At 40.9% G+C, this 24,397-nt stretch overlaps 1 protein-coding gene across 8 annotated transcripts in view; it reads left to right on the top strand.

Moving 5' to 3' along the window:
* Window positions 1–24,397, top strand: part of FAM135B (family with sequence similarity 135 member B) — a 271,218-nt gene that overhangs the window by 171,281 nt on the left and 75,540 nt on the right. The window contains exon 2 of one of the 8 annotated variants that reach the window (XM_032134060.1): window positions 3,909–4,052. The exons of the other annotated variants lie outside the window; for them this stretch is intronic. Coding sequence (XP_031989951.1) covers window positions 3,998–4,052 — 55 coding nt within the window. The 5' untranslated portion in view covers window positions 3,909–3,997. The remainder of the gene's footprint in view (window positions 1–3,908; window positions 4,053–24,397) is intronic. 8 annotated transcript variants of the gene reach the window in all.

The following is a 24,397-nucleotide window of genomic DNA, read 5'->3' as shown; positions in this document are numbered from 1 at the left end:
TAGGACATTACTCTGCGGTCAGTACCACTGAGTTTACACTATGTATGAGACATGACCATAAACTAGAAAAATTAGAGAATTTTCTGTGCCTTCCAGTGTATATATAGGCCTTTTACAAGAATTTGCTTAATTTAGTATTCCAGCCAAGGAGTACTGGTTGGTTTAATTTCCCGTTGATATCACTGACAGGGAGTGCTCTGAAAATTCCTATAGTCTAGAGGTTAAACCAGGGAACACAGACAGCAGGACAAAATGTGTCTTATCTGTAAAATGATGGCACTGCTTCAGAGATGCAAATATTTATATAATTTAATAACCTTCCAAACATGTAAGATAAGTAAGAGCATTCCAAATAGCTAGAGACATACACCCTCCAGCAGCTGCCTCAAAATATTCCATCTGAATAAAAGCTATGTCCCAGGTAAGACAATGATGCCACAACAAGAGGGAGAAGTTATGCTGATTTGCGCATCAATTCTTTTAGGTCCAGAAAAGGCCATTTTTATAGCTATTCTGAACGGCTCTAAACCTAAGCCATAGAGCTTTAGCCAGAGCTTTGTGTGCAGGGCACAGCTCCAGTAAGTGAATTGTGACATATCTTTGTAGAAGTATGTTCAATATTAATTTTAGAAGAGGCAGGTGGTTTGGGGCTATTGTTTTTGGGTTAGGTTTGTCATTTGTTTCAGTTTTTCTTTTCCATTTCCACTTCAGAGGAAGGATTGTCCTGCTTTGTGTGAATAACTTTTTAGTGGAAACAATTGGAACATTCACTGCATTTCTAGCAGCTGCAGTCAGAGACATATGATGTCCACTCTTGTAGCTTTAATTAGTATTCATCTACTTTTTCTTTTTTTCATTGCTAAAATAAGCTAAAAAATTCAGATATAATCAGTTAGACAGGGCCTTTAGCCACATAATCTAGTGAAAGATGTCCTTGACCACAGCAGTGAGGTTGGAATTAGACGAACTTCAAAGATACCTTCCAAATCAAACCATCTTATGAGTCTATGATTTTACGCATGAATTGCCATGATCAGACTGAGCAAAGAATATGGATTTGAATTTTGTTTTGAATTTCAATTATGTTTATAATTGCCTTATATACCCATTAAGTGTGTGAAGAATGTGTTAACAAATTGGTCCATTTATGTTGGGGCCCTCCCCCTGCCGTGGGGTCCTGGGAGAGGGGCCCTGGGGGGGAGACATGGGGTTTCCCTCGCCCCTGGTCAGCCTCCTTCCCCATTGGTTGTTTTGAACGGGCAAGAACCCTCGGGTCCCGTGATTGAGCAGTTCCTCGGCAGACCTCCGGCCATGCGGCTGGAGAAATAAACATCTCTCTGAAACATCTATCAAGAATCGGTCCTTATATATTTCTTTTCCACTGGCCTCGTTGTTTGATACGCGTGTTGCAGTATCCCCACTGTAACAAATGGTAGAGAAATGCTGGCAAGACACCGATCCCTAAGGACAGAAAATTCATGAGTAAAAACCACTCTAGATCTTTCTCTTCTCACCTTGGTTTGGATATTCTCTCTAAATTATGGAGGAACTGTGGAAAGACTCTTGGCTCTCCGAGCTGCATATGGACATTTATCTTAAACTTGAAAAGATTCTTGAACAACGATTTGTAAATTTTAGCTTGATTCAAGCTCAAAAAGAACTGAAACACTTCCTGGCATGGTTGTTTAAGAACTTTTTCTATGTTTCTTGGGATTTAATTCTTACCAAAGACTTTTGGAATACTGTTTGGACACAGTTAATACTGGAGTCAAAATATGTGCCGATGGAAGATTATTTTCGTGAATATTATTTAATTACCGAGACTGTTGAGCAATGTCAGCTGTGTCTTGGCGAAGGGAAGCATGCCTCAGAGTCTGTGTGACCCAGGCCACATGGACCGAGCGCTCTGTGAGCAGTAGCGAGGCAGTTCCTGCGCGCGGGCAGAGCGGTGCGAGCTGCAGTGTCGGCAGCAGAGCGAGGTGCGGCGGGAGCGGGGTGACCCGGCAGTGCCTGTCTGGCCCCACGCAGCGCGTGGTGGAGCGAGCCCCGTGAACGCCTGACCAAGATGGGCGGCGCATGGGCAGAGGCCGGCGGCGATGGCAACGCGGGGCCGCGCAGAGCCCAGACACGTGCTGGAGCAGCGCCGCTCAGAGGGCGCGGAGCAGCCGCAACGCAGGGGCCTGGCCGGGACATTGGAGATGGCGAGGCAGCAGCCACGTGGGACAAGCAGCCACGACAAACACTCAAGCATGCGATAGGAGAAGTTGTAGCAACAAAATCACAGGAACTGTGAAATGGTACAATGTAAAAACAACTATGGATTTATAACATGAGATGATACAGGGGAAGACTTATTCATCCATAGAACTGCCATTAAAAGGAATAACCCTAAAAATTACCTGCAAAGTGTAGGAGATGGGGAAGTTGTACAATTTGATATAGTTCAAGGAAAGAAGGGTTTACAAGCAGCAAATGTTACTGGGCCTGGAGGTATTCCAGTCAAAGGCAGCCGTTATGCGCAAAATTATAAACAATATCCATCCCAGCAACTTCCCCACCCACAACCTACTTTCCCGTTTACCTTATACCCAGTATGAGCCCTTTCCTAAATTTACCCCATCCCCAGTTTATTCCTAATCCATTTTTCACCCCATGGTTTCCCTATACAATTCCCTTTCCCTACAACTCCTCTCCGATGCTGAGGGGGGAAGGAAAAGGGAGAGGGAAGAAATTAAACCCTCTCCTGCCTCAGTTTCCCCACAAAGCATGCCCAGAGAGTCCTGTCTTCCTTAAGATGTTCCACAGAATCTGTTTGGACCTTTAAAGACTCAGGAGGGTGTTGCTGCCTGTTCTGAGCTTCCCCTCCCCCTCCCAAAGACACGTGCTCCTGCCCATGTGCTCCAAGCTCCTTTGTTCCAAGCGCGGGCAAAGCCAAATGTAACTCAGACTCTTCAGCAGTGTCTGATTGGCCGGTCACCCCGGGTCCGCCCCCAGTCCTCCCCTTTCCCCTTCTCCTAATAAAAGATGGTCGAGGGGAGGCTCCGCGCTCTCTCTCAGCTCAGCTACTTTCCTGTGAACATCTCTGGTTGTCTGTCTCATTTGAAAGCTTCTAACTGCAGGGAATTGAGCGAGCAGGGAGCTATATTTCTCCCTCTTTGCTTCTGCTGATGGTATTTGCTCTGCAGCTGATTCAGGTACCGATTGCAGAGCTACTAAAATGCTAGATCGCCCGTGCTACCTCTCAAGGCTGCTCGAGGCTTTCTAAGGCATTGAAATACAAGCGCTAGCCGGTATAAAGCTGAAAAGATACCTTCCACAGGAGGGTGGCTTGTTATGTTTTGAAACTGTCCTTGTTGTTTTCAATGTTAAGTTTTAAATCTCTTTTGTTAAAAATAAACAGGTGAAATGTCGGGGTCCCTCCCTCTGCCATGTGGTCCTGGAAGAGGGGCCCTTGGGGAGAGACACGGGGTTTCCCTCGCCCCTGGTCAGCCTCCTTCCCCATTGGTTGTTTTGTGTTCCCCTGTGCGGGCAAGGACCCTCGGGTCCTGTGATTGTCTCAGTTCCTTGGCAGACCTCCGGCCACGCAGCTGGAGAAATAAACATCTCTCTGAAACATCTATCAAGAATCAGTCCATATATATTTCTTTTCCATGGGCCTCGTTGTTTGAGACGCGTGTTACAGTTATCTGCACTGTAACAAACATTTAGGCATAAGAACTTTTTCTGGAATCAGATTGTCCTTCAAGTGCTTACATTTAAATCTGATGTTTAAATTGAACATACAGGGGGGTGTGATGGTACAGGACTGTGCCTAGATGCACTGGTCAGCCCTGGCACTGGACCATTTGTCCCAGGGGGAAAACCCCAGTTTTGCTTTAGTCTTTGTTGCCTGGTATCCATTTTCACAGAAAGTGAATCTGGTTGGAATGACAGCCTTGAGCCACTTGCTGCCTACAAGACCTGATCTTGCTCCCTCTCTAACAAGAAGATTGAGGGAATGTTTGGGAAGTCAATGGAACTTCAACAAACTGGGCAAGAGGCAGAGGCCCGAGGTGAGTGACACATCAGGTACTTGTGCAACATATTGAAGAATAGGAGAATGATTCAGACTCTCTTCATCCTCTTTAGACTTGCATTCCCTGTTGGTGTGACACCACAGAGCCTGCGGCCAAAGCTGAAACTCAGCACTTCCTTTCCTACAGATTTCACATGCAGCAGTAATACCTGTATGTTTATATATTTTCTTAAGTACCCTTTTTGCCTTGGGTTTCATACAAAGTTTTCACCCCTTTCATGAATTAAAAGCCTGAGCAGGTATTTACAATTTCCATTGTCTTTGCACTTGCAGAAATGATGGGATGTACTTGAAGCACGATAACAAGCCAAATGCCTCAAACAGGTGCAAGGTTTGGGCAAACCAAACCGCATTTTGTTTTTTTGATTTCTTCCTTTCTATATCTAGGGTCATGTAAATTTGGGTCTGCTTTCTTGTGCCATGAACAAAAAACTTTCTCCACCCCATAAGTAACCTAATATTTGTGAATACAACCTAATCTGTCAGAAGGAGGCACTGTTTGCGGTAACTGATGTAAAATCCTGTGTATAAAATGCTGATTTATAACTTAAAACTTACAATCAATCCTGTTATCTTAAATAGATCCTGCTTATTTATTAGATAAGCTGCTGCTTAAATAGCTTATCTTGTTTGATAGATTGGGGAAGAATGTTAGGAAAACTCATGGTTTCACCTTGATTTTAAATTATGTAGCTGGTAGGATAAAAATGATGTAATAGGAAACAGGAACTAAGGAAGTTCAAAATTACATACTTGGCTTTTACAAACAGGTGGTAAAAGCTCACATTCTACTGCAGATGATGTGCAACTTACTCTTCCCCTTGCATATCTGTGTGGGAAGTCATAATGAGTAGTAAAATTTGCTACCACAACCCCCTCCACTGGTAAGATTATAAAACTCCCTGAAATTACACAGTGCCCATTTAAATGTTCCTCCGAGGGCTGCATGTAAAGTGGGAGTCCATTGGAGTAGCTGACTCACTACATCTTTCTGTGTCAGAGTAGAAAGTGATAAAATCAGTCTCCAGCAACTCTGGGCCATAATTTTTTTACTCTACTATTGTAGGCTATAACTTCGAGAGATCTGTTTCACAAGAGTACTTTATAATGCTGTAGATAATGTAGAAAGTGTAGCATGACAAGAAAAGCGTGTAACTGAGGGATGGTACTCTATCTTCTGGTTTTTCATCTTAAAGGAATGATATCGCACATTACCTAACAGGCATCAGCTTTTAGTATTAAAAGCTAATACTCAAACAAAAAACAAAGTTAATTAGAAAAATCATACTGGATATAAAAACATTATCCCTTAAGAACAAGAATAAATCTTTCTCATTATGTTAGAAGAAACAGTTATGAAATTGTTACTCATATTTAAGTCCCTGAAAATTATTTCAGGATTTGTTGCTGTTACAAAAGAATCTCAACTGTAAGCATAGTGTAGAGAAGATTCCTGTGTTACTGACATTTTGTTTGGTTAAAGAACACACAAAAAAAGGAAACATATGTATATGCCCAACAGTCCACATCCAATCCCCTCACTCAAGCCAGTGAATATCAGAAGCAGAATGCCAGGAAAGAACTTACCAGAAACAAAAAACTCTAAGTCTTTGTAGCATTGACCTATGTCTGAGTGGTGTGTGACAGCTGGAGGAATTGAGGACCCATGAGGATTTACCAGTCCTTAATTCCTATGATTGCTGGGCTCTTTTCCCCAGCTCTGATCCCCATATGTGCAATGGGGTTAATTGTAGCTGTATCATACGGGTATTGTGAAAATTAATTACTTAATACAAACAGCTTTGATTTTTTTGGGGATATGTGACAGTGCAGGAGAGTAGATAATTATCTACGGTTTTGAAACATTTAATGGTTAGTTCACATTTTAGGGAGTAAAGCAGTGGATCTAAAGACGGAAATGTTTGACCTACTATTTCTACTACACACTGTGTAATGAGTCGCAGTGATAACAGTAATCTGGGAGTCTGTTAATGTAATTAAAACCACTGACTTTTCTTCTAGGTGGGAGGTTTTTAAATGTGTCTGACGTCCTAAATGGAAGTATGCTGCAACTTCATCATGATGCCATGAAGATTTTTGCCTTTTCTTTTATACCCTTGTTATACCCCTGTTATACCTTTTACAACTTCTGTATTCCTAGTGCTTTTTGCCTACATTCTTGGACTTGTTTGTTAAGCTAAGAGACTAAACATTTTAGAAGCTTCGTAGCTAGGGATCAGTGTGCCCCAGACCCCAAGGTCCTCTCCAGAAAATATTCTGTAAACTAAGATAGAACCATCCAGGGGAAGGTTCCTTGGGGAGGGGGGGCTCACTTGAACCTCTCATTGGGGAATCTTTGATAGATATGCTAATTAGTAAAGCCTATAATGTTATACCCAATGTTGGGGGGGATTAGGAGACACGGGAAGAAGAGAGACACAGAGACACAGGGAAAGACTCGGTGGGGTACATCTCGATGCATATGACCTGGACGTGTACACCTAAGGATCCTTAAGAATAAATACCAAGGTAAAATCCCTTTTCCCCTTCTGACCGTGTATGCCTCTTGATTTTAAGACCAAGAAAAGGCATCAATCATAGCTGCTGTACCACATCCAAAATTAGGAAAATAATTCTGATGGTGAACATATTTTTCCTTGAACCTTTACACATTAACATGTCAGAATTTACTAGTATGCTTCTGGAAAATCTTCAGCAGTGAATGAACTTCTGCTTTTGACAGCCAGCGGCTCTGGAGTTTCATCAGTTCTACGGTCCTTCACGGCAAGAAATAAGGGACAGCATGGCAGAAGGTGTAGGCCCTCAGCACTCCAGTGTGGGTGACACAGGAAGGGAGTGGAGGGAGGCTCTAGGACTTGTTCTCTTATTATGTGTAAAGCAAAATATAAAACTACTTCTTTTACTTGCTCACTAAAACTACTGTCATTCACCTACACTCCAACATGGGAGACTCCTCTGAGAGAGTCTGGTGTGTGATGGACACCTCTGGATCCAGGTCCAGAAGATGAGTCCCATGCTGAGCACAGATGAATGCAGAGCTGCCTTGGAGCTCAGGCTGACACCCCATGGGAGGAGGCTGCACTGCCTCACTTGCTCCAAGACCCTCTATATCCATCAAAGCTTGGGTACACAGCTTGTGGATATGAAACAGACACCAGCTGAGATGAGTGTGCAGTTAAGGGCTGTTAAGAGGAAAGGAGTTTTAAAACTCCAACACCAAAAATCACTTCCCCTACCAGCTTAGTTGCATCCCTTCTGCATAGTACATGAGTAGCACAATATATGCAGCCGGATACTACTTCAGTGGAAATTTTTCTTTTTAATACCTTTTCTACCTTAGGGCTGCTCTTAGTCAGATGACACCTTCCTGTTTACTGGGCAATGCTCTTCAATTTTCTGGGAAACTTGACTTTAATGCCTGTTGTGTATAGAGGAAGATGCATATTTATGTCTTCAGAAGCATCAGGGCAAACCAATTAAAATGCGGGGGTGAAACTTTTAAACACCTGAGATACATTGATTAATGATATTTGGTATTTTCTCATTAACAGCTACTAGGTCTTGCCACTTCTGCGTAACACTTTCCATCTGCACATCTCAGCATGTCTTGTTACTGTGAGTTAACTCAGCTTTGCGGCCAAGCTTTTGTGAGGTAAACAGGAGCTTATGTCTGTACTGCCAAGCACAAAAATATATTGAAGATCTTTAGCCTGGCTCTGTCCTGGTGCATTCTGTGACCTAATAAACACCTTCCATGAGCTAACTTGCCTCCTGAGAGCCTGCACTTGTGCTAAATGTCTCTTTGTCTACACATTTCACATTACTCATCCTGCCTCTTGCTCTGAGAGAAGTTTGCTGGCTCTTACCTTAAGGAGGATTGGTACCATTCTCTCTTGTGCAATTATTGGTATAATGCCAAATATATTTCCCATAATTTTCACCCCAAAAATACCCACACAAAGTCCTGCACAGATGTTGGCCAATGATGATATCGTTTTGCCTGCAAGCCTTCTCAGGAGATGGAATACCAGATGGTATAACCAGAGGTCAAGTTTTATCCAGGGGAATAATGGAAACTACAGAGTGAGGTCTCTCTGAAACTCCTCTCTTCCCCTGAATAGTATAAGGTTTTCCAACAGTATTGGTGCTTTGGTGAAGGGGAAGGTCTCAGCAAGTTCAGCCAAGTTGTGCTGAGAGTACTTCCAGTCATGGAGACTAATATCATCTCCTAATTTCCTGGATTTGTCTATTTATGTCAGCCCATCTGTTATCGCTCATCTCACACTTCACCTAGAAGCCATTTACGAAGGTGAATATCACTTAGCTCTTTAGGTTTGAGTTTTGCATATGTGGGGACGTTTTCTACCATACCCCTGATAGGTATGAATCATCTCTTGCATCTCTGTCTGCTGGTCTTGGCATTGGATTCCCAATCTCAGGAGGAGGAATGAGAGCTTCTCACATAAACTTAGCAATAATTACAGACTTGGGTAGTCTTGGAGTCAGATTGAGGAGCCTAATGTTGTAGTGCAACTTTCCCTCATAAGTAACACTGGAAGGCCTTCCTTCCCCATTTCTGAAGGATCAGGTTTAGGTTACAGTGATTCCTGCTATTAGGTCTTGATTTCTTGCCTCTGATATTAAAACAAAAATCGACTGAAATTAGTTGCTTGCCTTGCCTGTGACCAAAATGAGACAGATCCCACCCTAAAGATTTTGTTGAAGGCTAGTGGGTGCAACCGAGGGGCAGTGCCAATATGAGGTGGATCTGGAGAATCTCATCAATAGTCTCTCAGAAGTATGTGGAAGTCAGGATTTGAGTTTTCCCCATGTGACATTTTCAAAAATATCAAGGGTTAGTTGCCTCTGTCTTAGGTAGTGGAAAGTAGTGTAATAACTCCATTCAAACACTAATAAAGTAGTATTATATTTGTGGGAGATGAAAAATCTCTGCTACATACAACAGAATAAGGATTTCTGTGTTACTAGACATAATAATATGTGATTGAAAATACACTCACCAAAGTTAAGAGGCTCAAAGCTTAGATTGGAAGAGACTACAAAGGATTTCTGACAGGATCCAAGGAAAGACTGTGTGGTTCTGTATTAGTGTTACACACTGGAAGCAAAAGCAAAGGTATAGACTTCTATAATTAATTTCTCTTGTTTGTGGATTATAATTGGAACACTGTGGGTTTTTTCTATTTTTTTATTTTTTGTCATTGAATTGAGTTTTAGGTTTTAATGAGACCAAATTAAACTTCAGCTTTGAAGTGTCAGTTTTTGAAAATAAACTTCTTTTTGGTTTTTGATTTCCAATAATAGAAGTTTCTACAACACTAGGAAGAGGGGAAAAGGGAGTTCATACTGTTGCTGAACTGTGAAATGTGACTTCTATTTCCCACTCTCCAATGCTAGGCACTTAGATGAAGGTCTTCAATATCCCTCAAAGGCCTAATTTACATTGACTTAAGTTGAATACTCCTGAGGAAACAGGCCCAAGTCAAGCTCTGCCTCAGTTTCCCTGCTTTAGAAGAGACATGAACAGTACCTGCAATTAGCACTGTGAGGGTAAAGGTGGAAAATTCACACTGTGAAGATGTAAAGGCCATAAAAATGTTCATGTGATGCATTACCTCCAAGCCATTCAAAAATTTTGGAGGCTTTCATGTCATGTCAAAGAGATTTAATGTAGAATGTTGGTCACTGTTTATGTTGACGGTGCCTGGTTTTGGCAGCACTTAGCTGCAACAGGAAATTGAATGACTACACACAATGAAGGAAGCTCTTTGAATATTATCTAGAAGTGGTATTTCATATTTTTATTGTTGTCCTTTTGGGATTAAGGGGAAAGCCCATTTAAAATTTTCCTCTTTTTTTTTTTTTTTTTTTTTTTGGTCTGGGTAACCAGTTCTTTCTCCAGACTGAAATGAAAGTTTTTTAATGTTTTTCATGTTTTTCTTCTTTTTAATTGTGAGCCAAATAGAACCAATAGAAGTTATCAGGAACTTCACCTTCATTTACATAATTACTATGTGGAAGGGGAAATTGGCTTATGCAAGGTAGCTGAGACTCATTAGTGACGAGCATCTTTAGGAGAGGGAGGGCTCCTTGCATTAGTGTTCAGCTGAAGGTTGTGGGGGTATCTGAGGAGACGTATTCCCGTTATCCAGCCAGTTAATGAAAACTCCAGTGAATTGAATGGAATCGAGGGTTTGCCTGTTTCTGTGATGTCACTTGCCTGGTGATTGCAAACAAAATCCCGATCACTTGCACAGCAAAAGAAGATGGTGAATACACATTTGGGGAAGTGTAGGAAGAGGTACTTTGTTTTCATATAGGGTGATCATCATAGCACTTAAATAAGTGCTTTGTAGTGTGAGTTGTGATGTAGAATATACTCATAGATAAACAGGATAAAACCCTCTCCTGGATCTTCAGGGCTTTAAGTCCATCAGCAGCCTGGGGAAAAGGGGGAATGCAGACACATGAGGCAGCCAACCTATTCCTGCACAGAAGTTTGATTGCATTCACTTACACTTCTTGATTCAGATGGCTGCTCCAACATGAAGGACTGGGTAAAATAGTATGTTGGTGGTGATTTTGGACAAATGAGAAATTATCAAATCCTATTTCACCAAAAAGTTTAAGAAAGAGCAACATCTCTATGGGAATTAGTCATAACATACTTTATACTCCACTGAAAAGATTATTCTCCGCTGACCCAAACCTCACATTTAAGGCACTGATTTTGATATCACTCCCATCTCTGCCAACGTAGCTCAGCACAGGCCAAGGGGACCTCAGCAGCGTCCTTGACTTAAAAGGTCAGAAGTGGAGTTAAGTGAAAAGCTAAAAGAGAAGTAACAGCTGTGACAGGATGAGTTGGTAAAAGTGTCTCCTTTTTCACCTGATCCTTGCTGCAAGCCTTGAGACAAACTGAGTGCAAGGTAGACCTTAATATACAACTGCTGCTGAAAGGGAACAGCATGAAGGGAAAAGCCATTCTCAGCTAGGAAGGGTTCAGTCTTACGAAACTTCTTAGATAATTGTAGCAGGAAAGAAACAAAATCATTCTAGTAGGCAGTTTTTGTTTTTTCAGCTCTGCAGGCTTGAGTGGAAAACCATCCCTTTTTGGTATATTTTGAGAGAGTTCCCAGAAGTGACCCAATGGCAAATGACTCGAGAGCATTCTCAAGCAGGAAAGGCACAGCTGCACTGAAGAAAGAGCTGCCATTCCAGCACAAGCTCTCTTCAGAGGTGCTGACCCAGCTTTACACAAAATCATCTTGAAACTGGTGCACATGCAGTTCTTGCCTGACAGAGCTTTTTCTCAAAAAGACATCAAAGTCCATATTAAAAGTATGAAAGAAAACCAGTTGAATCTGAGTAATTTCAGCCAGAGAAATGAAGAAAATGGCAACAAGATTAAATAAACATTTATCAGGTGTTGCTGTTAGTGTGCTTTAAATTATTCATCCAGTTGCAGAAATCAAGATTCAGTCAGCTGTTCAGCTGTAATTCTGGCTGATTTAGACACAGTTTCTGCAGGATTCAATTTTGGAAAAGACCTCCTTGCCTTTATACTATGTAGAATTTCAGCTGCAACTAAGAAAAAACAGAGGAAGAATGTTTTTTTTTTTTCCAAAGAAAAAATGAGCCTTTTATTTTTTTTTTTCCAATTACTTAACAGATTACTTTTCCAAAACTCCTGAATTTCTGAAAACCATCTCTTGCTCCAGAAAGGTCTGCTGACTGAATAATGCTTCAGAGAACTGGGAGACCTTGCCCAGATTTGGGTATAGAAGAGTACTGGGTGATTCTGTGTGTATTAATGATCCAGCTTTAGGAACATGAAGCCAGGATTTTAATCCAGTCACTTGTAATTTACTCAAAACCCCAGACCAAGTAACTGATAAAGCTGTAATAGTTGTGTCTACCTTCAAGTTTAGTGCTGAGGTCATTGGAACAGGGTTAGAATTTGGCCCATGGCTTTATGCTGTCCTCAACCCTGTACTTTTTAAAATACATTGAGGAGCACAAAATCCTCTCAAAACACTGGTGTAAACACCTTATCTGACTGTGCTTGTCTCATATTTGAAGTTTATTTAGTTAAGGGGTTTCACAATAGCTCCCACTGTCACCTTCCAGCTCTGATCATTGCTACCAGGGCTGGCTCACAAATAGGTAGAGAGTTAACAGGATGGAAAATCTTGAAAAATCTGTCTGCAAAAAGTTTGTCTTTTTTTTTTTTTTCTGCATGAAATGTTCCCCTCAAGTCTTTAAATTCCCTTTATTAATTTTGAATAAGTACAAGCTAACTCTTAGTCTCTTCCCCGTAATTCATATCCATGAGCTCTTACATGATTTCCCATAGCTCTCATTTTCAAGGACAGCTGACCTTGCATGGACATTGGCATGTGGAAAAGCCTTACTCAAAGTGCACTGTAATATTTTTCTGCATCTTAATATCTGTAAAACAAGCTTAACCTAAATCACTATTCCCTGGGTAATGGAAAACAACATCTTGGCTTAAGGCATTTGTAAAAGCACTGAAAAGAGAAGAGACATTGTTTCTACTGGATTTGAATCTTACCCTTCTTTACATGGGTAGTTTCCTAATTAGTTCAATATTGGGCTGGCAGTGTGTCCTGTCATCCAGGAGGGCCAAAGGTATCCTGGAGTGCATCAGGAAAAGTGTGGCCAGCAGGTCGAGGGAGCTGATCCTGCCTCTCTACTCAGCCCTGGTGAGGCCACACCTGGAATATTGTGTCCAGTTCTGGTCTCCAAGGTACGAGAAAGACAAGTGGCTGCTGGAGAGGGTCCAGTGGAGGCCACAAAGATGATGAGGGGTCTGGAGCTTCTTTCTTAGAGGAGAGACTGCAGGAGCTGGGCTTTTTTAGTGTGAAGAGAAGACTGAGACTCAATACAATCAAATATCTCCAAGGTGGGTACCAGGAGGATGGTACCACACTCTTCTTTGGTGGCCAGTGACAGGATGAGGAGCAACGGCCATAAACTAAAACACAGGAAGTTCCACCTCAGGATGAGGAAGAGCTTCTTGACATTGAGGGTGGCAGAGAACTGGAACAGGATGCCCAGAAAGGTCATGGAGTCTCTGTGGAGACATTCAAAACCCGCCTTGATGAGTTCCTGTGCAACCTGCTCCGGGTAACCCTGCCTTGGGGGAGTGGACTAGATGATCTCCAGAGGTCCCTTCCAACCCTAACAATTCTGTGATCATGCAATTCTGGGAATATTTTCTACTTAGGATCTCCAGTATTTGTTCTTCTCTCAGACCTTCCTACCATTGAATTCTCTAACTACAGCAGCAGAAATGATAATTTTTTCCCAAAGTTGTCATTTTAATATATACTATTCCTACTATCATTCTTTGGGAAAGAGTTTAAAAACTAGGAAGGGAGCTAGCTGTAAGCAGCTGCAACACAGTCTCTCCTGTTGTCTTCTGTAAACTTTGTAAGAAGGTATAATGCCTCCAGGAAATGGACTTCAATTTAAACCTTGCAAATCATGTCCTGAATATTTTCAGCTTAAACTTGTCTCCATGGGCTGCACTTGGAATCGTCACTCTCAAAATTATTGGGAATGTTGATGGATAAATTTAGACAAAGAAAAGTATGATTGTCACTAGGCAAAAATATCTAAGGAAATATTGGCACAATTTATCCTGTGTGGGAGCCATAAAGGACTTGCATTCCAGGCTCAGCAGTATTTCTCAGCCAAGGTAGATACAGCAGCTGAAAGCAGTGTGGTAAATACTGAAGTAACATTCAGCTCTCCAAGTGCAAACTGGTTAAATGGGAGACAAAGCAAAGGAGAAGTTAATAGGTGGGAAACTGAGGCACAGAGCTGCCTCATTATTTGTTCCGTGTCTCTCAAGAGGATAGCACAGGGATCCAGATCTCTCTGGAGATCTGAGTGCTTTGAGATCCCTTTCAACCCAAACCATTCTATGAGTTCCTTCCCAGCTTTGCCATTGATTTTCAGGATTAACTTGAGCAGCTGAGCATAACTTTGTGCAAGATTACTGTCTATAGTGGCTATAAGGCCTTTTTTACATCTTTGTTTCACTTGGAGAGGTAAAGGCATTTAAAATTTTGAATGCAGGGTAAGTCATATGAGATATTTTGGATCAACAGGATTTAGCCCATTTCAATTATTTCAATTCAAAGTCTTAGATTTTTTTTTTTTTTTTTTGTGGAAGGCAGGTGGGATTAGGTTCAAGGCACTTTATTTTATGGTGATTACTCCATTTAAGAACTCACTGCAGAACTATGATGTGTATGCAAAGTTTATGCCAAATAAAACCCAGACTGCTCAGAAAGAAATAACAGATCCTTTTCCTGAGTGACCCTTAACTCAGACTGAAGGCAATGAATGGTCTTACAAGAAAACAATCCAAAGAAAGAGAACAGCTAATGATACTTTTGGCACATCACAGGAAAGGAGAAAAGTAATGCAGTTTAGTGAAAACCTAGACAGAAACCCAAATGGCTCTTGCCTGACATGCTTTGACAAAGAAGGATCAGTCTCTTGCTGATTTATATCTGTGTGATACAGACAAAGATTGAGGATTTCAACTGAGATAATGTACATAACAAAAAAAGTTAAAAAAAAAATTAAAAGTAAAAAATTACCAATGCAGTGACTGAGGTTTATGGAATCTAATTGGAGAAACAATGGAGAAGCAAATAAATAAGAAAAAACCAAACTATTGTATTTTTGTACTGAGCTGTATAGACAGCAATTAAATCACTAATCAGGCAAGAGTTGGCTGACCTAGGAAAGGAGCAATTTCATGTCTCAGCTGAATAAGAAGTTAAAATATCTGCTCAAAGGCATATTTAAGGATACAAAACAAACAGAAGAACATTCTGGGTTTCAATTAAATTTATGGCTTATGGAAACAGTTCCTGCGATAGGTTAGCAACATGGTTTACTTATTTGGAAGCTACTTCAGAAGGATATTTGCTTTACTTTTAACAGAAATTGTTTCACACCAAAAGGAAATAAAAATCGTTTTTGTGTGTGTGTGGGTTAGTATTTAGGAGAAATTTTTACTCCTTTCGCCTCTTTAGAAAGCACATAAAATAGTCTTTATAGAGTTTTGCTTGAGTATCTAGGTATCTGACACCTGTCAGCTTCAAAGTTGTGATGACACTTGTGCTGAAAACATGAGGACTTGACACAACTTATCTGTGTTCTGACTCTTCCAGTCTCCATCACATTCACTGCCTTTCTGGAGGCTTGAGACACCTTGAGAAACCACTGCTGTACATGTGAAATGTCTCCAGAACAAGGAATGTATTGTAATTTGTAGAAGGAATTTGCATCAGAAGAGCAACATCTAATTTAGAGCACATTATCTTGACCTGGGAACTTGTAGAGTTCTTCCAGCTTTTTATGGGCATGTGAGGAGCCGGATGTGTTTCTACCCTTTCTCCCATTGTATAAAAGTACCAAATCTAGTGATCAGAATCAGAGACCACCTGGAAGTAGGATCAGGTCTCTCATGAATGAGCAAGGGATCTGTACAGGTGCAGTGGAATGTGGAGGAAAAACATCATATGGAGGTATACCTTTGCAGATGTGGGTGTGACAAACTCACCTTGGACATCACACTGTACATTGAACTGGCAGGCTGTAGAATGAAAGACCCTCAGCTGCAGCAGAAGCAGCTACAGCTGAGAGATCAGGTTTCTTGTATCTAAATTAACTCTGAGGATTAATCATAGAGAAGATATGAAATACCTCATTACTGGTATTGTCCACAGAGAGGAAAAAATCTGTAGGGCCTTGAAGCCTTTTTTGTGTATTTAGTGATCCAGAGTTGGTGGCTTCTTCCAGTGGAAGTCTGAAGTCCTTCACTCTGAATCCTCAGGGTTTTATTTTAGAGTGTAATATTAGGAACTACATCCTACCTCTGACAAATCAGATTTCTTCTCATATTTTTTATTAGACTGTCACAAAATGTTTTCCATGTTCAATACAAAGTAATTTACCCTCTGAGTAAAGTGCAACTGGCCAAAGTCCTGAAGATAAAAGCTTGGTGAATGTACAACTTCCATCTATCACCTTCTTGAACACAGGAGGCATTGAAAAAGCACATTAGGAAGCATTTAGTTCCCAATCTGTACCATTAAAAGAGGACTTGACAGTGTTACAGACACATCAGGGAAATCTTTAATTTCCAGTTTCACTTAAGATCTGGGATTTTAGCTCAGGACCTTTTTTTCTGAATCTGTAGCTGTTGTGTTGGTGACATGGTGCCAGATACACTGTGAGACACTGGGGGAATAACCAGTGGATTAATGCAATACATATGCTTGTCTGTAAAGTACAGATAGTCACACTTTTATATATGCATTTCAACTCTTACATTTCTGGACCTCTAAACATTTGTGGTTTCCCAGCTGCCAAAGCATTATGTGAATAGTGGTGAGAAAAGTGGAAGAGAATCTTACCACTGGTAGCCAGAGGAAAAGACTAGTTGGAATGAAATTCTGGAAGTGATTTCTTTCTTCTGTGTGCACCACTCATTCACACAAGGAGGTTTTGGTGATTATAATGGGAAATAACTCTCTACCTGATGGGTGGAATGAATTAAAACCATATTATTTTAATTTCTCTTTCATTTTGTTTTCTTTTATTAATCTTAATTTTGCTAGAATAGATCTTAACTTCCTGGAAGGTCAGTACAACAGTCTGAAATTGCCAGAGTCCTGTGATGCTGAAAGAGCTATTTAGTGTTTGGGGTTTTTTAAAGGCACTTCAACTCTTCATTTGCCATATTTAGGGCTGGATTAATTTTTATCCTTCAGTGTTTTCACATTACACAGCAATGCAGAATAACATTGACACTGGAGGCAGTTATTCTGCATTTGCCTGAATGGTACAAATTGACATTTATACAAATGGACATTTATACAAATGCTCATTGGACATGAAAGTGAAGTCTTGCCCTTTTTGAGCTCATTAGGACATATATTGTTCTCTAAATAGGCTAGAATCTCTCTTCCAGAATTTAATTTTAGTATTGGATCTATCTTTGCTCCAGTTCTTCAGTGCTAAAAGCCAGGTGATTTTGTGACAGGGTTGTTTCTTTCCTCTCTTTCACTCACTGCAGCAGCACAGGGGCAGTGAAGGAAAACCCAAATCACCAAGAGCTCTGCTACAGAATGTGTCAGTGGGTATTTATTAGACACAGTCATTTTCTGTCCCAAACTCACCCCAATGTGCTTGGTGGCAGATGTGCTTTGGCTCTTACTACTTCCCCAGCTTCTTACGAATAACTCCCATGTCTTAACACAGACATGAGTGTGACAGCTGTAACTGCTGTGTACCTAAGTCCAGAAAACCAGAGAAAGGCAACCCTCTTAGAGCCTGATTTGGAGGGATTTTTATCAAGGAGAAATGAAAATTCCAGCTGAAGTTTGCAACAGTTGCCACTATTTGATTAGTATTTGTGGAGACCTATAATTAGCACTTATTTAAGAAGGCATATGGCTCCAACAGATGGTAAAGGAAAAAAAGAAAGTTAGATAAACAGGGATATTTGCACTAGGTTTTCTGATCTTCTTTGCTTGTATTTTGCAGCACAGTGCTTGCTTAGTTTCTGGCAAGACGGCCTACTGTTCATATGAAGAATACTTACATGTCTTAATTTTCTCTAAAAATACCAAAATAGTGTGACCTGCAAGTATTTAAGAATTCCAACAATAGTAGAAGACTTGAGATGACAAGGAAACTTAGAAAATCTGTTCTTTTTTTGTAAGGATTCTGAGCAAGAACCAGCTCTGCTTGTGAGGTTAGTGGGAATTTCAGATAGTAAAGGCCAAGGAACAAGACAGCATGAGGATGGGTGGGTGAGGGAGATGGTCATCCCTGAGATAGATTTGGGTTATGTTTATGGCAGTACCAACCAGGATGTTGTATGCTGTAGAGATCACTCCAATTACAGGTAGGTGGATTACAACTAGTCCAAACAGATTTGAAATGCTTTGGGGAGACTTCATTGCAGCCTTCCAGTACTTAAAAGAGAGAGAGAGACTTTTTACACACATAGAGATAGGACAAGGGCAACAGTTTTAATCTAAAAGATGAGAGATTTAGATTAGATGTTAGGAAGAAATACTTTCTTTCCTGTGAGGGTGGTGAGGCTCTGGTACAGGCTGCACAGACAAGTTGTGGATGCCACATCCCTGGAGATGTTCAAGGCCAGGTTGGATGGAGTTGAAGCAACCTGGAGTAGTGGAAGCTGTCCCTGCCCATGGCAGGGGGTTGGAACTAAAGGGTCTTTAAGATCTCTACCACCCCAAACCATTCTGTGATTTTGTGATTATTTTATGATACTCTTTCTACCTGTTTATTGTCACCCTCCCTGTTCACCACTGTTTAATTGACTGTGTGATTTCTTCCAAGTGGCTCCAGGGCAAGACATGTAGCTGGGTTCAAATTGCCTTCTGCTGGGATTTACCAACAGCCGGTTTTCCACAGAGGCATATTCAGAGAGATCACATGAACTGCTGACACCACATGGCTATGTGGGCAGCAACATAAGGTTCGTGGGCAGGAAAGTTTCAAAATGTTCACAGATCATTCTCAAGTGAGTGCCTTGCAGTGCCCTCTCTCCGTCTGTGCACGAGTGACCTGGGAGAATGAACCCATCTGCCTTTAAAGGTATCATCTGCCTCTGGGATTTTCCTGTGTGGAAACACAAGTATAAAGGCTATGACAGGCTTCTTGTGGCCATGAATTAGGCTAAAATAGAAATGTTTAAGTGTGCACTGTTATTTATAAAGAAATATTTACAGTAAAGCTCTTTTTACAGCTGCAGTATCTTGATTTCCCTACATTATTGAAGAGCATCTCTTTCATTAAAGCAAAACTTAGCAGAATCCTGCTTTTCCATTTATCTGAATAGCAGCATAATAATACTGCTTTTCCCAGATAGCAAGAGAGATTCAAGAAGTTGCCAGCATTTGAGTAATTATCTAATTTCCAGTGCTGTAGTCATAAAGACATTAAAGAGGCTAGATCTGAAGCTAGATCTGTTTTCCATACGGATTTTTCCTGACTGTATAAGCATTCCCTATTTATTTTAGATCTCTGACACAGTGCTCATGAAACTGCAGAGAGCTAATTCTAGAGAGAGCTGGTTGCAAAACTGAAGATGTCCTTCTAAAAGGCCGGGAGTTGTAATTTTATATTTAGAATTTAAAAAAAGTATTACTTTCTTTGTTCTCTGCCTTGCACTGGGGATAGGAAGCAATGTATTATTTTCAGCAGCAGCGTGTAGTGACTGAATTGTCACAGGTCCTCCTTCCTTACTTTGAAAAAGTAGTAACTAATATTACTTTTATGGGCTGCAGAATAGAGGACAGAGTTCATGTAAATCCTGTCTCTGCTCTTCCTTTGTCAAACCCAGAAGTTAAACTATAGTAAAAGAAAAACGTACAGAGGGGTATAAGTGTGTTGTTTCCCCCTGAAATTCTCATCATTCTGTAGCCAAGACCTATAGGTTTAAAAACAAAAGTTGTGTAGGATAAAATTTGCTGTGCAGGAGGTTTTAATGTGTTTCCTTTGGAGAAACAAATTTTTCACTTTTCATTTAAGTCTCACACTCCTTGTTGTGTGGAGAAATCTAACACTATTAAAAGTTATTCATAGTAAGATAGTAAACTTTAAAATAAACCAAAGAACGAATTCCAAGGCTTTCTTCGTGCTTCTAGTACCTGTTGGAAGCAGAGCTAGAAAGTAATGTGAAGTGAGGTAATGAAGGATTTTTTAACTTTCCTTTTCTAGCCTCTCCAAAGCAAACTGTCTTTCACTCATGGCTTTCAAGGTATCCTCCTATCAGAGGAGCATTCCCTCATGCACTAGTTCTTCATTAAGGGCTGTGCTATGAGGAATTTATATGTTTTCAAGCCTTGAAAAAATAAATATGAACAAACCTCCATTACTTCTCAGAGGTTAATACTGCTGGGCTAATCTGGGTTTGCAGACTAGGGTGCTTACCATCCTTGAAAAGGTTGTTGGTTGATATTCATTCCTTCTTTGGCAGGTAGAGACATCATGAGGAAGCAAAATTAAAAATGTAATTATGGAAAGATTCTAGGTGGCGAGACTGGGGCACTCCAGTCACTGACATGGCAAACAGAATGCAGAGGGCATACGAACCAGCCAATTCTATTGCTTTGCAAACAGCAAGGGCTCATGTTACTCTGGTGGCTCTGGGAAAACCATTCATCATCAAGTTGCAGCTACACCAAGACTTTGCCATTTCAGAGTCTCTCCCTGGCAGAAATCAGAGGTTGAGATATGCATGTGTCATTGTTTGCTCCATGGGAGAGTTATTGATACAGAACAATCATGAAACTTCTCAAACCATTTTTATAGCAGTTAAAAAAATGAGTTGAGGGTTCAAATAAAGGAACTTTGAAGGAAATTGATATAATTTAGGCATGATGAAAGCAGAGAAATTATGCTATAAATGCTCAGAGTTGAGAAATGTGTAATTTGGATTACCTGGAGAAAACAATTGGGATAATTGACCACTGGAGTTTGGGAGGAGTGCTACTCTATCTGGTGTGTGTATTAGGATCACAGAAAGTTCAGGGGAACAGTTCTGACCTTCAGAATATTATCACCACCTTCCATTACTTTTCCCTAGAAATGTTTCCCTCTCCTCACAGTAATGGGAGTGGTGTGAGGGTTCTCTTGGGGGAAATGACACAAATGAGAATATTTGAAAATCAGGAAAATTTGAGTCCCTGTCACAGCTTTGCACCAGCTGAGGGATGCTGCCAGTCTGGCCAGCAGCACTTTCAGCTGATGCACCAGTGGGGATTTCAAGTAGAAATGTCAATTGTTCTGGCATATCACACTCCTTCAAAACACAAATAGCACAACAGTCAACAGAAGATGATTATCATTATCAACTTCATCAAATTATACCTACTGCCAACACTCAAAGCTATGGTTAAGTGGGTTTGATCAGTGGGTTTGACACATATTTCTGTATAAGGCTAAGGTTTCTGATGGTGTCCTTCAGGTTACAGTGCTTTTTCTAAAAGATGTTCAAACACTTTCTTATCCATTGCTTACTTCTTTCTCCATTCTTCTCATCCTCTCCTCTCCTCTCCTCCCCTCTCCTCTGCCTCAGACATCCACCAACCCAACCCACCTCAGTGCCTTTGTCCTGGCAGTGGTCAGATTAATATGGTTTCTATTCTCACTAAATTAGGTTGTAAATATGTAACAAAATGGTTTACAGGTCAACTATCCATCAATTCCTTTCTTGTAAGATTATCTGGAAAGAATTTTTCAGGGGCCTCCAGGATCTAAATAACCTCTCTCTGAATCTTTAAAGAGATGAGTAATTTCTGTATGATGTGCTGCAATAATATTTAGAAACCTCCATCTATAGAAACTCCCAGATGGGAAAGTTAAGTTAGGTAGACTAGAGTGTATATGGGGATGCTTGGAAGATTGCATATGGAGAGAGTGCGAAATCAGGACATGATATAGTGGCTGGTCTGTGCAAGTACCCTGTGTATGAAAGCATCCACAACTGCAAAGAGCCTTTTTCCCTTCCTTTTTAAAAATGCCATTCTTCAGTAACCTGTGAAGGAATTTTTAGGAATGATGGTGGGATGGCATGGTAAGAATAGTAAGAGAAGGATGCATAAACAGGCTTTTCTCATTCTCTGAATGCCTGTGGAGCACAACTCTCCTCTTCATACTTACCATGTTTCTCACAGCCCTGAGAGCTCTTTTGCTTTCCAGATAAATTAAAGAACTATTCAACCCAAAGACAATAAGCAGTAAATGGAATAGACATTTAGGAAGAGGAGACAGGAAAACAGGATTCCTTCTAGCTTAAGGAATACTGTACGTGTCCCAAATAAATCTCCTGACAGGTAAATTTACTGATCAAAAATTCACTACCACAAAATTAGAGTTCTTTTCTGTATTCACCAAAGCTCAAGCCTTTGAAACTGTAGAATAAATGCAGGTCAGTAGACTCCTAGCTCCAGGTCTCACCTGGGAATGGGAGCTCCCAGCAGTGTCTGCTGATTGTGCCTGTCTCCTTTGGGCTGCCTGTGAGTGCTGAGATGTTTGCTGAAGTTGTGCTAGAAATAGATGTGGGAAAACCTATGGTTCTGATCTTCTGTCTCACACCCTCCTCTGCCAAAGGACAAGGCGCTTGTGTGAACACAGGGATGCACCTGCTGTGTCTTCTGCCAGCAACCCTCTCTGAATGGTGGCAGCTGTGACACAATGCCAGCCTTAGTGCCACTGTCTATCAGCAGACACGCCTAGGGTTTAGAGAGACATAAGTTTCAGAAGGAATCCCAGGAATAGGGGAAGTTTGGAAAAGGTTCTGGGATGATGGTGCTTTCATGGAGTAGGCTAAGGAAGGATATGTTTGTAGCAGCAACCACTTCTAGTTAGTGCAAGAAGCTCAAGCAAAGTGATGTAGCCTGGTCCCTGTCTGTACCTTAAAGCACAGAATTCACCAGTAGGTGCTGCAGCCTGAAGGAAAACATCTGTAGAGATGTTGTCATTCCCCTTTGATTTGAGAGGCAGGATCCCTGCATTGCTGTCAGCACTGCCAAGACTGCCAAGCTCTCCTCTGAGGAAATTCCTGCTGCAGCCTTAGGTCATACTCTAAGAGGGAAGAAACTGCCTGTGGCCGTTTGAGTAGGCAGGGATGGATGAGTTTAGGGGAGGATTAGTCACTCATCTGCTGTAGTTCTCTGCCAGATGTCTGCAAAGTAGGTCTCCCTGCTTAAACCAGTGATTTTTGGCCCTGTAACATCATACTCTGATTTGAGGCGGCCCCAAACACTGTAGTGTGTCATTGGCTTTGACCTTTCCAACAAGAGAAATGACTCCTTATGCCACCTTTCAAATCCAGCTCCTAAAGCAATTACACATGAGGAGTGGTCTGCTCAGGAGTGTGTTTGAAAAGAAAATGAGATTAAGCTTTCCATCTGAGAAGAGTGCCAGTATATCAATATCCAAATCAAATAACATAAAGTTTCCTTTGTCTGCCAGCTAGGAGTAAGAATGCATTATACCTCTAATATGATTTTTGCAGTGTCTGTAATATCATGAGGTTTAAATTAAAATAAATATGGCTGCATGCTTTTGAAGAGCTAATCAGGCTGAAACATTCTAGCCTAACTGGTGTAGCACATGAAAATAAATGTTTATTTATCTAGGCTGCCTGGATTTATGCATAACTATTGTGCAGGATGGGTGATGGGAAGAGCAATAGCAGGAAGAAATACTTGGGCTGCTCCTGGGTGTGCTTGATAAAAGTCAGTAATAGGAAAATTATTTTAATATAGCCTGGATGACATCACAATGCTTCTGCTAATTAATTAGCTCAAGTCCTATTGGTCTTATTGGCATTTAGTCAATTCTGCCCCATATTATGTGTTTGTTTGTTTGTTTGTTTGTCTTTTTTGAGATATTTCTGTGTCCATGCTGTTCCAGTTCCAGCAGACTGGCACCACAAAATTAATCATTATAATGACAAAACTCCATTCACTTGTATACTTGTCTTCAGTACCTTTTTCTTTGGGTTTTTTGGTTGTTTTGAAGTCCTTTCTATTCTTCTATTTTTATTGCCTCTAACCAAAATTTATCTCATAAAATATTTAATCCTCTGTCAGTTTTGACTCACTGACCTATGACTGCAAATTATGTACAAACCTCAGCAGAATAGACTTGTCCTGATTTGAAACTCCTGACAAACCAGCAGCCCCTGGACTTTTATCTCACCACAGCTGGTGGATCCAAAACAATTCTTCAAAGGGGAAAATTCCCAGAAGTACCTTCTGAAAAACTATACTTTCTAAAAAGCATGTGCCTTCTGACTTCCTGATGATGATCACAGATCTGTCTCTCTCTGAAGGACTGGTTCAGGTACACCTTTTTTTAAGCACCCCTTGTCAGGAGAGTTTGAAAATACCTTTTGCTAAAGGATTATATTTCAAAAACTCAGATTCCTACAGGAAAGGGACAAAACCAGCTCTAAGTAAATTTTTCAGACCTTTGTTGCTCTGGGGTTACAAAAGTAGAATTAGCAGGGGATTCTGATTACCAGCCAAGACACACCTTGGAAGTGCCTAGCTCTGGTGCCCAGTTGTTCATTTAAAAGTCACACCATCATTGCAGGCTCCTCTGGAAGGGATTCACTGTAGTACAAATTGTTGCCTCCAGTGTGGGTTTGTACAACTCAGCAAGTCACAGTTTTACTGAAAGGGG

Source organism: Corvus moneduloides, chromosome 1 (assembly GCF_009650955.1).
Source record: "Corvus moneduloides isolate bCorMon1 chromosome 1, bCorMon1.pri, whole genome shotgun sequence".
In the NCBI taxonomy this organism is placed as follows: Eukaryota; Metazoa; Chordata; class Aves; order Passeriformes; family Corvidae; genus Corvus; species Corvus moneduloides.
This window is presented reverse-complemented; position numbering and strand designations above follow the sequence as displayed.